Raw genomic sequence first — 17,060 nt, 5'->3', positions numbered from 1 at the left:
GATTCCATCTGTGACCAAGGATACACATCATCCACAGCTCTTGAGGCATCCCATACGGCAGAAGATACAAGATCCTAACCCATAAGATACAGCGTGCAATACCGTTTATGATAGAAACCGCTGGGAATTCCCTGAGGTCTAAGTCATGCTGGATGGAAAATAGTTTGATGACAAAGGTTGTTCGTTTTGCTTGTGCAGAGTAACAAGAAAGTACCACCAAATCCCTAGGCCAGAAGTGTTTAGCTTTTGCAACTACTGTGCAATTGGACTTGTCTTACAAACTGTGCTTTGATAATTACCCCTGCTAATTCGTGAAGGACACCAGCTGAGGTGACAATGCCAGACACTGGTGGAAAGAAGCAACAGCCAGGTCTGAATCCTCTGTCTTGAGAGAGGGCATTGGGGTTGCCACAGCCAGAGCCTCTCTCCTATTTTTGGGCCTGGCACCGGTTCAGATAGACAGTTCTGCTGGGGCTCGCGTGGTCATGGTCACCTTCTCATGTTTCACCATCCACCCACAGACCTGACTGAACAGAGGGGCTTTAGGACCATAACTCAGGCCCAATCAGAGGTCCCACTGCAGGAAATGGACATCTTGTTACGCGTGGCTTGTAATTACGCATGGAAACGACTTTATAGGCTTGAGGGATCAATGGAGGTCTCGGGGATACCTCTGAATCGACCAATCCGAGAGCAATTGAATCAAAACAACTTTGGTGGTACGCAACTGGACTGGAGGAACGGGGATACAATAACAAAGACGTGGATTGTGATTTGTTGTACTATTAAGCAACTGGAAGCAACTTTAATTAAGCATAGTCTGAAAATGAGGAGAGGGGGGGGGGACTTTAGACTAAAACATGAGTGAATTTATTTCCCCAAGATAGAACTGGTTTGATCTTCGACAAGTCCTGAGTTAGTTTGACTGTAAATGCTTGAGACCCTGCCACAGAGACCTCTGGTGCCTGTTCTACCACACAGAAACGCTCGACTGGCACAAAGCACTCTTTTTATTTATCACGTTGCCACGGAAATCGAGGCAGGCTCCCTTCCCAAATTCCCCCTCCATTGGTACAGATATGTAGACTCCAATTAAAAAAGAGCCACGGAGGTTTGGAATTAACTCAGTGGGTCAGATGGCTGAGAGGTTAGGGAATCGGGCTATTAATCAGAAGGTTGCCGGTTCGATTTCCTGGCCAAATGTCGTGTCCTTGGGCAAGGCACTTCACCCCACATGCCTCGGGGGTAATGTTCCTATACTTACTGTAAGTCGCTCTGGATAAGAACGTCTGCTAAATGACTAAATGTAAGTGTAACTCTTGAGAACCCCTGCACCCACCCTCCTCTCCATCCTGCACCGGGAGAACATTTTAAGGGCCCACACAAGGATAAGAAAATGAGCGACTGTGTTTTTTAAACCTAGCTCCTGTGTGACAAGCATCCATCAATCCCCTTGTGTTTTTTCTCTCTTTATCTTTTACCTGGTCCTACCACCTATTGTTGATTTAGTTTGACCAAAGCAACTGCTGTGAATTCAGGCCAAGGAATGAAAATAAAAGTGTGTATCTTTAGAAAGTTGGGCATGAAGGTTAAAAGTAGAACAGTCTTTTGTTTAGCAGCCAAATTAAAATCGAAACAGACTTGACCGTAATTTAGATAGTATGTATTGTTCATGAAATACAGTACAAATATTTTCCCTGGAGCTCACTACTTAGCTTAATACAGTGTTAAAGATCTCCAGCGCAAACAGACGACGACTTATTTGAGTTAAAAACAAACTAGGACGCACTGTAGAGATGTGACTTTACAAGTCCGTTTAGCTATGCATTAGCTAGGACAAGATAATGACTGAGTCTATTGTGACAGTCAGGAGTGAGTTATGTTTGTTTACGGGCTGAGTAACTACTCCGGGGGAATGTATATGCATGTGTAGGTTAAGTAAACACTCAAGTCAAACCATTTAGCACTCTTCGTGCCATCACGAACCACAAGAAGTAAGGTTTCTTTTGTTTGCTTGTCTCGACCTATATAGATCAGCTAAAAAAAAACACAACAAAAAACAGGTGTGAATTAAACATAAGTAGGAAGCCTAGTTTTAAAAGAACAGGTGTCATTCACATTAGTCAGGCGTCGTTCGTCATGCAGATTCAAATTCATGGGTGCTTGAGCATTAGGCCAAAGTGTCGAACAATAACACAGTTTTGATGCATAATGCTCCGAGCTGTCCACTGTGACCGGAACATACGCAGTCATCGCGGACTGCTGTTGTCAGAGCAGCCTGCTCAACACTGAATCATCCACAGAGGACTTTACTGTGTGCTTTGCTGCACACTTGGCTATTGTTCGGGAGGGTGTCGAGCATCCAAATGGGACCCTTCTGGGCCAGCGCGCACTCTCACTGGTTGGACTTGGCACAGTGTCACTCCCCCCCCCCCCCCCCCTCCCTCCTTCCCCCTGACACCTCCAACAGAATCTGAGGATGTTAAACTACAAACTGTTGGGCGACGCTCTAACCAAGTGCACAAGCTACTTGGCTGAGTAGGGGATGAACAAGTCACCGTTGACATAATGGGGGTTTGACTATCTTTTTTAAACATGTACCCAGCTCAGATTGCTTTTTCAGCTAAGTGGGTATTGTCTCTTCTCACTGAACTTCACACATGGGCTCACTAGCTCCCCTTTTTGCTTTCTCCTTCTCTTCACCCTCCCTTTTCTCTTTTAGTATTCTACCTTCAGGGCTTCTTCAGTAGATTGGGTGAAAGGCTACAGCCTCTACAGCTGTCACAGATGCTTTCCCCCTTCCATTGCCCGGCAACCGAGAACAAATAAAGCCGGCAAACAGGCCCAACTACTGCCCCCCACCCCCCACACGCTCCCCTCTCGCTCCAAACCATCTCCCTAACCCCTCCTCTCTCCGCCCCCTCACTCCCTTAAAACCTCACACCAAAACATCTAGCTCTTTGTCTGCGCTGACTGACTGAATGTATGTTTTGTTTTCACTTAAAAGCAAATTGGGGTTGTGCCTAAAGAGAGGACTGTGGGTGAACAAGGACCTGACTTCACATCGCTTTTTTTTTTTTTTCACTATACTTGCTTGACATAATTATGGAGGGCTGGTGGGGGGAGGGCACAAGCAGCACACCAAGCAGTTAAGAGTGTGCCTTTTCTTCAGTCTGGGTGCTTGTGTCTAAGGGGGCTCTGTTGGGTAACACCAGGGCACATTTGGAGCAGCGGGCATCACGCCACCTCGACTGCACTGTTGAGTGCGCCAGATGTTAATCAAACTGGCACACAATGTGTACCGATCTCGGGATGATCTGGCATGCAGACTTGTTTGTTTTACAATGCAAATTCCACAAAGGTTAAAATGCAGTACAGATTATGGGGGTATCAATAACTTCCACCAGCAACACTTTATGGTAATCTCAACATAAACCTTCATATATTAGTAAGTTAATAATGATACATGGCAAAGTCACTGTACTTTCCAAAAGATGTTTGCAAAGTGTGATGATGGAACGGAATAACTGAGTAATAGGTAAACTTCAGTGTCAGATTTCAAGTGCTGCAACTGCAGTATGAGAGACATGTTGAGGCCTGCAGGCCAACAAGAGCTAATGGTGACCTCTATTGGCACACAGCAGTAACTGATTCCCAGATGGTTTGACAACTCTTGGCTTGTTTTGTGTAGTGAAACATTGGTATACTAGTTATCTATTCATAATTGTTTGAGCCACTAATTAATGTTAAGTTACTGTAGGTAAAAATAACATTTAGTTTAGATGTGTTGGAACAGGCTAGTAAAAGTTCCAGTAAAAAAACATTAAAAAAACCTTGGAAACAGCACCCTTTAGTGGGGACTATATCTAGGGCAAAGATCATTGTACCTTGCAGTTTAAAAATACTTTCCATTTAGAAACTACGCAATGTGAGAAATGTGCATTCAGAATGTGTGTATGTGTATAGAAAGAAACCCCAATGAGACCATTGTTTATCAAAGATCTCCTTCATTGTTTAATAGTAGACATTGTGCCACAAAAATGTCATGTCCGCAGCCACAGATCACGTGCGGAGATTACGAATTCCAGCTACTTGTCATGTCATTCATTTCACTTGCTTCTCTACAGGATTAGTTAACTCTTACATATATGTATAAATATATACAGTTTGAAGATTTGATTTTTTTGTTGTTGTTTGGATAGTGAATCTTTGTTGTGCTGTTGGTTGAGACACATTAGCCGAAGGAAAAAACAAACTGCATTCAACACCGCTAACGTAGCCCATGGTAATGTAGCATCATGGATGTCAGCTGACAAAGAAAAACACATTGGCTAATATATACAGGAATGTTTCCTACTACTGTATCACATAAATTAACCCATCTACGAAATAAGAGCAAGTCGCTAGTAAGTCTATTCTATAAAGCATAAAGGATATGCCAACCACACAGCGCGCCAAAGGCATATTGTATCTTGCCACACAAGGCACTGGCACATCGATTGGGGGCAACATTGTGACGCTGGACCAAATGACATTAATGTTCCCCCCCGCCCCTCAAAAAGATATTTGGACTGATGACAGTGCGCAAAATGGGCTTCCGTCATGAGCGCATTTCAGATGCATTATGTGAGTGATCTGTTGGGCCGACATACATGATGCTAGTTAAGCATGTGCTAACAATTGAAGTGCTTACTAATTCTTCTTGGAAGGATATACAGTCCATGTCATGCTGCTGATCACGGTGAAATAATACATAACCATCTTAGAAAAATGACTTTTTCTACCTGAAGCATGTTGGGCAAATTATTGTTTTACTTAACTTTCATTCATAATTTGTTTATAAGCATTTAAAATTTGAATTCAAATGTTGCCAGAATTATTTGTACGTATATATGTATCCATGTATGTGTGTGTATATATGTATGAATGTGTGTGTACGTGGTTAGTATGTAAAAAAACAAAACAAGCCCAGTCGTTTATGTAGTTGTGGATGGGCTTACCGTTCTATTGCTGACCTTGTCTGGAGGTGGGGGGACTTTTTTTTCTGGTATTGTGGCTGCACACACAATTACAACCCAGGTCACTCAGTCTTCCCTCTCTCCCTCTTCCTCTCTCTCACTTACTTACTTTCTATTACCCTATTTCTGTTCTTTCTTTCTATCCCTGTGGAGCTTGCTAACTTTTGAGATAGGTTAAGGGTGGTGGGGCGGGGGTGGGGGGCGTTGGTGGAGGGAGGAGGGAGGGATGAGTGGAAGAGCATTAGGGTTGTTGAGGCTTCAGCAGCAGCCCCCAGAGGAAGTCTTGACTGGCGTGCTTTGGATCTTGACGTTGGACTTCTCCGAGCCACCGGCGGTGGCACCGGGGCCCATCCTCTTCTTGATCTCAGCCGCCATGGTCATGAAGGCCTGCTCCACATTAGTGGCACTCTTGGCGCTGGTCTCGAGGAAGGGGATCCCCAGGTTGTCAGCAAACTCCTGACGAAGGACACGGGGAGAAGAAGGACATTGAGAACGCCAGAAAGGGTGAGAGGGAAAAGAGAGAGAGAGGAATGAAGGAAGGAAGGTGATGATGAAGGGATAAATAGACCAAAGGAAAAGTGTCAGGAAATGCTGACCCCTCCACCTACGGCCTGCTTGATCAATACCTTGGCCGTCGTGTAGTCCACCACCTTCTTTGTCGTCAGGTCACATTTGTTGCCTACTAACAACTTGTTGACATTCTCACTGGCATAACGGTCTATCTCCTGTAGCCACTGTTTGACATTGTTGAAGGACTCCTGGAGACGCCAAATGAAGGGGGAAATACATGAGATGTCAACTCAGCACCTAAACATCTAAATCCACAATGTATAGTAGTAAACATGCATACTATGCACATTACTAAACATATTTGGAAAATATCATAATATCTCGTCACAGATGGAGAGAGAGGGAGGAAGGGAGAGAGACAGAGATAGCCAGAGAAAGAGAGCAAGGGAGAGAGGGGGTGAGAGAAAGAATAGGATCAACTGACCTGGTCTGTGACATCATAAACTACAATAATGCCATGTGCTCCTCTGTAGTAACTAGATGTGATGGTGCGGAACCGTTCCTGGCCGGCTGTATCCCACTAAAGAAAAGGGAAATCAGTCACACCATGAGACAAAATACAACCAAATGTGTCATTTAAAGGGAACACAACTCAATCAATGTGCCCTACTCCCTTGTTTGCTTACGATTTGAAGTTTGATGGTCTTCCCGTCCAGCTCTATGGTCCTTATCTTAAAATCCACCCCAATAGTACTAATGTAGCTCTCTGTGTAGGTGTCATCCTGGAGGGGAAAGCGAAAGTATGAGTTCATCTATTCGTGGAACTTCGTAGGCTAGTTACACACACAACATGTAAGGCAGTACTTACGGCAAACCGCAAAAGGAGGCATGACTTTCCAACGCCAGAATCGCCGATTAGAAGCAGCTTGAATAAATAGTCACTAAAAGAGCAGGGCAGATAATTCACATATTTCGTCACCCAAGTGTCCATGACCATTTCAAACAAATATAATTTAAAACAGAAATACAGGATAAAGTATACTCTATGCGTATTACATAATAGGTTACCGCAATATATTATGAAAGTAGTTAATCATGTTCGCTAAAATAGTCTATATTCTACGGTAACTGTCCAATTATAAGAAATTAGTGAGATCTGTGTGTCAATCGAATACGTCACAAAGTGAGCTCTACCCCTGGAGCTTAATTTCTAGCTAAAACTACATAGATTAAGAACTAGCTCACTTTATTTTACATTTATTATCGTATGTGATGTAAAAGTTAGAGTAGTGGTGTTAAATAGCCTGAAATGTTAAGTTATTTAGACCCATGACTTAGTTGAGCTTAGCTAGACTAGCCAGTTGTGTTAGCAGTCAACAACTTCATCAGACAGCTGGCAAACTAGGCTAGTCCGCTAACAGCAAAACATCAACAAAGCAAGTCGATTTACCAATAGCTATGGACATGCTAGGCTAGCACAGGAGCGTCTTTTGCTAGTAGTTAGCTAGCTGGTCTAGCTAACATTTGTACTCGAATTCCGACTGATCGGTCAAAGTATTAACATAAAAATGCATTAAAGTAATCTGAAATCGTTACTTCTAATGTGGCTACGTCAAATTGGTCTACATTTAGCATGACATTAGATGGCTGCTATCGCTAAGTGTGTACATTATCTTTGTAAAAAGACAAAGCAGCTGACGTTGGTTTTACATAAACGCTAGCGAGCTACACTAGCTAGCAACCTTACACTAAAACCAAGCTGTCATCGTCACCAAAAAGTGGCACTTACTATTCAGGATTCATCGTTGACTAAACACAATTATCAGTTATTACTTCAGGGACTGTTATGCTTTGTCGTTGATAACCTTGATATATATATAATCCACTGAAAACGAACGCCTTTAATCTAGAACAACTAAACTAGTTTGCTAGGTTGTCGCAGCGAGAACAGCATAATCGAATCAAATATGGCTGCCAGGCTCACCAGGAAATACCAAACTTAGAGGATCATGGATATTGTAGTGTCCTTACACAGGGACACAATCGAACGAAACTGTGCTTTGGTCTTGGTCTCTTACCAGCCAGGGTCAGTACAATGTCATGAATGTCACATCGTGTGATTTAGAATCACAGCCCTACTACACGTAAACCCAAATTAGGGTATCTTGTAGAAGCTGCTGGATATTTAAGGAATAAGTTAGATAATAAGAAAGTGTTTTGGAACCATATGTTGTGAGAAACGTATTACAGTTGGCAAATTGTCCAAACAAATTGCACTATTTGTTAAATGGTAAAGACGTTGATCCCCTCCGTTTTAAGGATAGAGAGACTGCAGAAGTTAAAAACAGCAGTTCGCCACTGACTCACTGGGTACCGTAAATGTTCTGTCTGTTTCTGTTTAAAAAACACCTCGAAGTAGGCCTAATCTGTTTTAAAATGTGAAACAAACATTTAAGATATATAAATGAAATGGCAAAATTGCGTACTTTTTGTAATCAAATTTGGGCAAAGAAAGCAGACATTCATAAAGGTGTACAAAAAGGCGTTGCCACTACTTTACTCTCAGGTGGTGTGCAACATGGGCATGTGTCATACATTCCGGAAGAAGCTCTTTTGCTTTAGTGCCGGGTGGTGATTTCCGCCTTGACGAAGAAAGTTGTGCAGAGGAGGGCTACTGGTTTTAGGATTCGTAAAAATGGACAGCCAGGGAAGAAAAGTAGTCGTTTGCGACAATGGAACCGGGGTAAGTTCCTATGCAGAACCCAGTATGTCATGATAATATGTGGATACCGGCTTATCTGCAGCCAATTTTGATAGTGAAGATGAGAATGATCAGAAACAGGAAGTAACATTGCTTACTAGCCTATTTCATCGTTGGCTAGCTAGCTTATGTGGCTAGTGTTGACTGGGTGGGTTGTCAAAGGAATGTGTCTGTCAGCTTCATCTGCTGAATTAGCTATGCATTCTCTACGAATGTATATGCGTTTGTGTTTTAGGTTGAATGTGGCCAAATGCATATTAGTGTTAGCTATCAGACTGTTTTGTAACTACTGTAAATCCAAATAAGGGTAGCTGTCAATTAAGATTTTATCTCCTGCTGACATTGCGAACTGAAATCTGCTAACGTTAGCCTGCTAGCTAGCTGGCTAGCTGATGATATACCTTAAATAAACCATCGTAGTTGGCACCCCCAAAACAGTACTATATTCTATTCTCACCATCAATTCCACCTAAATGCCACCATTGTGCCATGGTCGATACATTGTAGAATTAACTGGACGGCTTCGTGGTATCTTTGTGGCTATTCAGAACGGAAGCACGAGCTATATAGCTCGTAGGCTTCTACCTTTGCCCGTCACCACATGCTTAATGCTCACCAATACAACGTGAAGGACAGACATTTTTAAGGAACACAAAGAACGAATGCATTTTTTTAAAATAAAAACGTCGACAGACACTTCTGACATCCTATAGTATAAATACCTAGCAACTGTTCACAAAGGATGTCGATTTAATAGCCCCGCCCTCGTCGAACCTCCTTTGAACTTATAGGAAGTGTCTGACAGCATCTTTGGCGTTTAATTGAATACTTGGATACAATCTGATTAACCTATACATTGTTAGAATGTTACCTTTACACAAGGGTTATTTTAATGTCTGCTCTGCGAAATATATGACACATGTGTTATCTATTACGAGCTACTATGAAGTGGTCTCAAGCTGTAGATCGTAGAGCGCATGTCTTATACTTCAAGAGTGAGGAAGTAAGAAATCTTTCTTCCATGTAAGGAGTTATCAGAACATTGCTTATAAATATGTCGGTCGCGGTTCATTTTTAACTCCAATTGGGGTTTCTTTTGTCAAATAATAATATAAAAATAACCAAACGTAAACTCAATATATATTTTTGTTGTAATAGTCAGCACCTTTGGGATACAAAATTGACACCAACTACACGGGCTGTCATAATGTCTTGTCTACATCCTTTTGCTCAAATCTTGCAGCTACCAGGTGGCTATTTATAGCTAAATTGATATGACCGAACATTTATCCTTGTGTAAATTAAACTTGATCCTTTTAAAACTAAATTAATAACTTATAATTAAGTCCACAATACCTCTTGGGCAGTAATATATACATGTTAAAACATTTGAGTATATGAAAAGGCAGTTAATAACCAATACATTAGAAGATACAGGATATAAGCGTTGTATGGTTTACCTAATCCCTCAGATATGCTGCAGATGAAGCAGATCTGGAATTGATTTGGAACTGATAGCACTGCTTTGTACCTCCCTCCTTCCTGAAAGAGTTTTAGACACTCAGCCATTTAAAGTGGTTTGTAACTTCTGGCCAGTTTGACTGGAGCATTACTGCACTATTGATGTGTCTAGGCACAGAGTCAAGGGTCTGAAAGGCGATGTTATAATGAAGACTAAAGGTTGACAGCAATTTTCCCTCTGCCTTTCCTTGTTTATTCACTGATGTTTGGTCAATGATGGAAGGAATGGATATTTTTGTAGACCTAACATATAACCGTAAATCAATCAAATAATTCAAAGGCCAAGACAATCCAAATGTGCATGGTTGCTGCAGTTTAAACAGCAAAGACAATCACACTTTATTAATGGTTGTCTCTCTCCCTTCTATCATAGTTTGTCAAGTGCGGCTATGCAGGCTCCAACTTCCCAGAGCACATATTCCCTGCGTTGGTTGGCAGGCCAATCATTCGCTCCACAGCCAAAGTGGGAAACATTGAAATCAAGGTAAGAATCCATAGGCTACATCTATAGGCTACTTGAAGAAATGTCTGTGTGTGTGTGTTTCAGATCTTACAAACCAGCTGTGTTCAAAACCAAAGTGTGTTCGCACCCATTATCTAAAGTCTACTTGCATCATTCCTGTCAGTCAGGGTTATTTTTTCCTTGAAAGGAAATTGTTTTAGTGTCATTAATTTGCTGATCTCTGATTTCACACGTACCCAATTCATGAGTACTGACTCCACGAGGAGGGAAGTGCTCAAATGTCTGCCCGTGGACTCATGTTGGAACAAACCTGCTAGACTACAAAACGACCATCTACCCAGAGATGCCCTGTTGATTTCTTTTCAGACCAACTTGATTAATGCATCATGTTACTCTGATACACCTCACAATTATATTTGATCATTCTTTCTACAGCCATAATTTGTGTCAAGTATTTGACACAAATGTTGGTGTCCTCAGGAACACGCGCTGAACAAGAAATGTTTTCACAATTTGTTGACTTATTCTAGATTTCGCACCTGACCTTGAGGTGGATATTGTTACACGTAAACGTTTCACTTGCTAAGTGCATATTTATCTCCAAATAGGTGGAGCACGCTTCACAAACACACACATCCACATATTTCACAGGTGACCCAGCGCCTCTGTTCTTCCTCCATCTTTTGACCTTTTTTCACCTATCTCTCTCTCTCTCTCTATGGTTGAGGTAGAATAACAGAAAGATGGTAAGTGTGAATGGGGTGTGCTTGCTTGTGTGAGTTTTTTCAGTTTCTCAGGCTCTGTTGTCTGCTCTTTAGAGGCAGAGCGGAGCCAGCTTGTCATCTCTCTAATTAAACGGATTTTCTTTACTCTGTGGATTGTTTTGCATTAACTTACTTCTATTACCATTACTTCTATGTTCGTCTCGCCCAGTCGTGCCAACCATTTGTTGTAATTGTATTTCCTTTTAAACATTTGACTAACACATTTGAACATGTGAAATAGTTTGGGCTGCAGCTTGGACAGCAGTAATTGCAGAAGGAAATCATGATGGTTTCTTACAGCCTTACAATCTTTGCATCAGTCCACTGTCCTCATGACACCGATCACATACTTAATGTCCACACAACACAAGACGAGGGACCTGCCTGTAGGTGAGGAGGTGTCGGACTAAAGTAGGAGTTTGCTGAGTTTGCTGACTAACTTCAATTCACAAAAAGACCTGAGTCTTTCATGTATTGTGGCATGTGAGTTTTGAGGCTTGGATCTAGTTCCTCTTTGAAGGATTGCGTCAAGTGTGTTCCGCAGTGTATTTTGAGGCGATGCACGTACAAACATGACAAACCCCGTGTTCTAATCCTCTATCCATCTGTCGAGCCTAGCGCGGTCTGCAGCCCACTCTCTGTGTCTCTTAGACCGTTTCGAAGCCATAACCTTTATGGCTAACTTGACCTTTGACGCATGCTCCTTTCAGGACCTGATGGTAGGGGACGAGGCCAGCGAGCTGCGCTCCATGCTGGAGGTGAACTATCCCATGGAGAACGGCATCGTCAGGAACTGGGACGACATGAAACACCTGTGGGACTACACCTTTGGCCCCGAGAAGCTCAACATCGACTCGCGCAACTGCAAGATCCTGCTCACCGAGCCGCCGATGAACCCCACTAAGAACAGGGAGAAGATCATCGAGGTGAGCGCGCGGAACCGTTTTTATTGGCGCGAGCGTCCCAAAATGGAGGAAGGTTTTTGACATTTGAACATGGCACCGGCAATCCCAAAATGTATCAGTGTGCATGCTGGGGGGGAATACTTTGTGGAACGCTCGAATTCCTCAAGCCAGACCCTTTAGTGCTAAAACTAAAATGATATTTTGAAGCTTAAATAGTGAATCAGCAAAAACGGTGATTCCATGTCTTGGGTGGATGACCCCTATATACTTACCACTCAGTGGGCACTTAAAACGTGTTCTGTCACTGCATTTATTCTTTTATTTACAAAGTGTTTAATCTTTTAACGGGTATAGTGAAATGTGTGGTACATTAAGGACTCACTGCACTCATTCTCGATGCCAACTAGGCAAAACCCCACTAGATAGGTTAGGAGGGTACATCTCCAAACTGCCATGTATTCTGACTAAGACAGCCCTAGCAACCGCTCTCTGTGGGTGTCAGTCACTGTTTATAAATGATTCAGGCCAACCTCAGAGGGATGTCAATATGGAGCTCAATGCGTGGTGCCCTGGGCAACCATTTGAACCCCATTCAAAGACTATAAACCTGTATAAAATAGATGTTGTAGGAACGTTTATGATTTCTGGGTTATTTGTCCTTTTGTGTATGCTTTTTGTGTCCATGGCAGTTGACTGATTTTTTTTTTTTTGCGATGAATTGACACACTTTTTCTGTCTTGCCGCAGGTGATGTTTGAGACGTACCAGTTCTCAGGAGTTTACATTGCCATCCAGGCTGTGCTCACGCTCTACGCTCAAGGTAGGTTTACCAATTGAAAGCCTAACGAGGCCACCAAAAGGAAGACGGGTAACCTATCGGGAGACCGCAAAAGGCGACCTTCCTGAGTTATGTGGAGCAGATATTAAAGAGCCTACTACAAAGTGAGCCAAAGTGAAGCTTCAGCCTCCGTCCTCATCAAATAACCAATTGAGTTGTGATCTTTCTTTACCAAGATCCAAGACTCTGCTGACTAGAGTGCGTGTCTGTCAGCACGGGGTTCTGTCTGACACAGCTGCAGGAGGAACACAGTCTGCCTGTGTGTGACCCTCATGTATGACCCTTTCACCGGCGACACGAGAGTAGAATTTGCAGTCACCAATAGCTACCTCGTATTTTCCCCTCGTGCACGATCGTCGTGTAGTAGACCGGTTTGATAATAAATACGCGTGCTTGGTTTTTGCGACGGAAAATATGTGTCGTGTAAGGGAATGTTATTGCGCACGATGGTCATCGGCTCCGAGCAATACTCTGTGTGAATGTTATCGTACAGAATAAAGGGGGAAAGATGGTTAGGGTTGTACTCATGGCCGTTGTTGTGGTCCTTCAGGTCTGTTGACTGGTGTGGTGGTGGACTCCGGCGATGGCGTCACCCACATCTGCCCCGTGTATGAAGGGTTCTCGCTGCCCCACTTGACCAGACGCCTGGACATCGCAGGAAGGGACATCACACGCTACCTCATCAAGGTCAGCCTTCAATGTCGCCGCCTTTTGGCTTCCTTGGCCACTCTTCCCTTCACGTGTTTCATTAAAAAAAAAACGACATGGAAACATTTTAAAACCTAACCCTGACAACCAAATTTCACTTAGTCATTTCTTCGAGGCAGCACAAAGAAAGGCCTTTTCTTTTCAGTTTTCCTGACCTGTGGCTTTTTATCCGACTGCTCTCTAGTTGCTGTTGTTGAGGGGCTACGCCTTCAACCATTCGGCTGACTTTGAGACGGTGAGGATGATGAAGGAGAAGCTGTGCTACGTGGGCTACAACATCGAGCAGGAGCAGAAGCTGGCCCTGGAGACCACCGTGCTGGTGGAGTCCTACACGGTCAGTATCACCACCCCACACCTTCCCACCTAACTGCTTAGGTTTCTCCCCCAGTCCTCTTATCAAACAGGGGGGTGGTCATAGATAAAGGGGGGTTTCCACTTTCAAATTCTTGTCTCGACTTATCTACAGTAGAAGCCTCGGAAAGGTTGAGAGGTCAAAAAAATCTCTTTGTAGCCGTTCCAATTTGTTCCCCTGGTGAGGACCACCTCATACTTGACACGCAGTTTGTTTAGGTGTTAACTGTTGACATCTCCTGGGCTCAATGGGTTGACGATGAGGGTCAAAATGGAAATGGGGAGGAGTGGAGACCACATTGTCCAGGGGTGGGGAAGGGACCTCCTTCAGCGAGCTCTGGGAGCCCACAGGATACCCGACCACGTGCACACATCCCTTCACGACTCCGAGGTAAACCGCAAGAGAGCCGCAAGTCGCCGAGATGTAAACCATTGGAGTGGAATTTTCCGTACGCGAGGTCCAGCACACCTCCCCGTTTCCCCCCCCTGACCAAAATCGTCTAGAGACGCAGGGCCGAGGCGGGACGGAACAAGGAACACCACTGTAGCGTTGGAAGAAAGGCTCTACCCAACCCGCCCCTCCCAGCCCATCCACGGGCTTGACATCATTTCCTGTGCAGGCCAGACTCCCACGCCACGTGCTGTACTGGTTTCTGTTTCCTTCTCTGGTCTCCAGACTCAGAGCCGTCAATGGGTCCTTTATGCTCCCCTCCCACAGTGTTCCGTCACGCTTTGTAAAAGGTCTTCTGTGTCAGGAGCTTCGTCCACAGAGTTCGGCTAGCTCCTCACTATCGCTAGCCAGCTAGCCATTGTCCAAACCTGGTCTGTTGTCGTTTGCCAGATAACGTAGACATACGTTACCGGCATACTTTTAAGCCACTTCAGATTGGTGGAATTAAGTCCAAAGTTGTCTTTGGTAGCCACAACACTGTCCATTAAAACCAGTCTTGCTTACTTCACCTGTAAATGTTTATTTATTTTTTTAAACCTTATGTTTAATGTTTAATACTCCCACACATTGATCCTGGTCTTGATTTTGATTATTATTTGCTTGAAATATATGGTTGTAAAATCCTATATCTTTTTGGCCCAAGTGGTTAAAAATGTTACAAGAAATCAGGACATAGTGGTGCATTTTGAGGGTACTGTTTCCTCATCACAAGTAAGGGTTGTGTACGATAATTGAGATAATCACTTTGAGCATATTCATGACAAAATGCCTTACTCACATCCTTTCACCTGAAAGCATTTTTTTGCTAATATAAAAGCGTGGGCTAAGGTGAAACCGGGGTGTTGGTTTACTCTTCAAGGTAAACAAATCGACTTTATAGAAAGCAGGAGAACGCAAAAGAAGGCGTAAGGTTGCGATGTTGCCGTGTAGGCTGACCCTGTGGTCCACCTCCTTTCCCCAGCTCCCCGATGGCAGGCTGATAAAGGTCGGAGGTGAGCGGTTTGAGGCCCCCGAGGCCCTGTTCCAGCCCCACCTCATCAACGTGGAGGGCGTCGGAGTGGCCGAGCTGCTCTTCAACACCATCCAGGCGGCCGATATCGACACCAGGTATCTCGCGATTGACCTCCCTGCCTCCGTTCCCCTCTGTTGGACCGTCGGAGAAGTCAGCAGTTGCTAATGTGGAAATATCGCAGCCCTCCGATTGGCTGTGGAAATAACGACGCCTCCCCCAATGCTTCTGCTCTGATCTTGTTCTTCTTTTTCTTTTTTCTTATCTTGTCCTCCTATACATTCTTCTTTGGTTGATGCATTGTTTTGTGAACACCCCTTCTTCTTCTGCTTCCTCCGTCAGGTCTGAGTTCTACAAACACATCGTTCTGTCCGGCGGCTCCACCATGTACCCCGGCCTGCCCTCTCGACTGGAGCGCGAGCTCAAACAGCTGTACCTGGAGCGCGTGCTGAAGGGAGACGTCGATAAGCTCTCGGTGAGAATGCGAGGGCAAACACGAGCGCCTGTCCAAACCCATGTTACTCATGTATATCTCAAGATGGCATGTTTGAGGTACATCGGAGTATGTACTGCATTTACAGTCTGCAGTATATAGCGATTGTCAGAACACTTGGCTGAAAGTCTGTGAAAGGGTGTGATGCAGTGGTTTGATGAGCCACCAGGAGGCAGTGTTGTCTCAAGTGGGGGCTATGAGTCAAGAACTCGCCTCGAACAGTGAGGAGTAACTATCTTTGTCATGGGACCGTTTTTTAAATCATGCGCTTGACAACGAGATGAAAACATAATGTCTCATTGTCCGCTTTCCTGGCACCCCAAGACGCTTCTTACTCGATTTGGCACCATGATTGCCCATTTGCAGCATCTGCAACGAAAGGCCTTCTTCTAGTTCAGGGAGATGGCTTTCTAACCTGTAATTATAAGACAATCTAGCACCTATTTTTAGTAAGAGGGAGAGGGGGTGGACTAATAGACATTTTCTCCTCCTCCTCTTAACACACCGCCCGTTTTATTTTCCGTCTCCTCGCAGAAATTCAAGATCCGGATTGAGGACCCCCCTCGGCGCAAGCACATGGTGTTCCTGGGCGGGGCTGTGCTGGCAGACATCATGAAAGACAAGGACAACTTCTGGCTGACGCGAGAAGAGTACCAGGAGAAGGGGATGCGCGTGCTGGAGAAGTTGGGAGTCACCGTCAGATAAAGTGTCCCCTCCAGAGGTGGCTCAGCCCCACCTCTCCTACCTCCACCTGACATCCACTGGTCACTCCATTCCTCTCCACAGCCACTCACAACCTTTTTCCTAGTTTCACTCAGCCTTTTTTTTTTATGGCCGCCGTTCAGTGAGGGAGGTGTTTGTGTGTGGAGGGGGGGTGGGCGGGGGGCGGGTTGTTTGGGTTGAAAGGTGGGGTTGGGTGGAGGGCTTGGGGGGTGGGGGTTCGGGGTTGAGTGCCAACAACTCACCTGGGAATAGTTTTAATCGCCTGCCTACTTTATTGAGTCAAACAGTGATCCCAGGAATTATTAGCGATCCATTTGTAAAGGGTATCAAATGCCCTGTGTTGTTGGGAATTTAGGATTTACGGGCCCTTGTCGAGGCAGTCCCGCCCCATTTTGTAAATCTTCCCTAACACCTATATTTGTCCTTTTTTATTTTTTTTGTCAGGATGTTTGCTTACTCCTCTTGATGCTCCTTTATTTGACGGGTACTCTGTTTTCCCCCAAAAAATTGATCTGATTGATCCAACACAAGCATTGATGGGGGACT

General features: G+C 44.2%; 2 protein-coding genes across 2 annotated transcripts; one reads left to right on the top strand and one right to left on the bottom strand.

The window, feature by feature from the left end:
- Positions 1–3,987: 3,987 nt before the first annotated feature.
- LOC124483201 (ras-related protein ORAB-1-like) lies at positions 3,988–7,503 on the bottom strand. Its single transcript, XM_047043521.1, has 6 exons — positions 7,318–7,503; positions 6,397–6,469; positions 6,215–6,310; positions 6,013–6,108; positions 5,645–5,776; positions 3,988–5,474 (listed from the first exon to the last, which is right to left on the bottom strand). The coding sequence occupies exons 1-6, from the start codon at positions 7,329–7,331 to the stop codon at positions 5,277–5,279; spliced, it is 609 nt and encodes a 202-aa protein (XP_046899477.1). The 5' UTR covers positions 7,332–7,503; the 3' UTR covers positions 3,988–5,276.
- Positions 7,504–8,130: 627 nt separating this feature from the next.
- actr2a (actin related protein 2a) lies at positions 8,131–16,676 on the top strand. Its single transcript, XM_047043520.1, has 9 exons — positions 8,131–8,271; positions 10,184–10,294; positions 11,748–11,963; positions 12,689–12,761; positions 13,330–13,466; positions 13,672–13,821; positions 15,251–15,396; positions 15,641–15,773; positions 16,326–16,676. The coding sequence occupies exons 1-9, from the start codon at positions 8,224–8,226 to the stop codon at positions 16,494–16,496; spliced, it is 1,185 nt and encodes a 394-aa protein (XP_046899476.1). The 5' UTR covers positions 8,131–8,223; the 3' UTR covers positions 16,497–16,676.
- The last annotated feature ends 384 nt before the right edge of the window (positions 16,677–17,060 follow it).

Source organism: Hypomesus transpacificus, chromosome 21 (genome assembly GCF_021917145.1).
Source record: "Hypomesus transpacificus isolate Combined female chromosome 21, fHypTra1, whole genome shotgun sequence".
Classification (NCBI taxonomy): Eukaryota; Metazoa; Chordata; class Actinopteri; order Osmeriformes; family Osmeridae; genus Hypomesus; species Hypomesus transpacificus.
This window is presented reverse-complemented; position numbering and strand designations above follow the sequence as displayed.

Excerpts from the sequence above, each read along its gene's own strand:
- LOC124483201 (XM_047043521.1), bottom strand. Across the intron at positions 6,311-6,396 it reads GCCTCCTTTTGCGGTTTGCC|GATGACACCTACACAGAGAG; the intron begins GTAAGTACTGCC and ends TTTCCCCTCCAG. Across the intron at positions 5,777-6,012 it reads TTTATGATGTCACAGACCAG|GAGTCCTTCAACAATGTCAA; the intron begins GTCAGTTGATCC and ends TGGCGTCTCCAG.
- actr2a (XM_047043520.1), top strand. The coding sequence starts at position 8,224 with ATGGACAGCCAGGGAAGAAAAGTAGTCGTTTGCGACAATGGAACCGGG. Across the intron at positions 10,295-11,747 it reads TGGGAAACATTGAAATCAAG|GACCTGATGGTAGGGGACGA; the intron begins GTAAGAATCCAT and ends TGCTCCTTTCAG. Across the intron at positions 13,822-15,250 it reads TGCTGGTGGAGTCCTACACG|CTCCCCGATGGCAGGCTGAT; the intron begins GTCAGTATCACC and ends TCCTTTCCCCAG.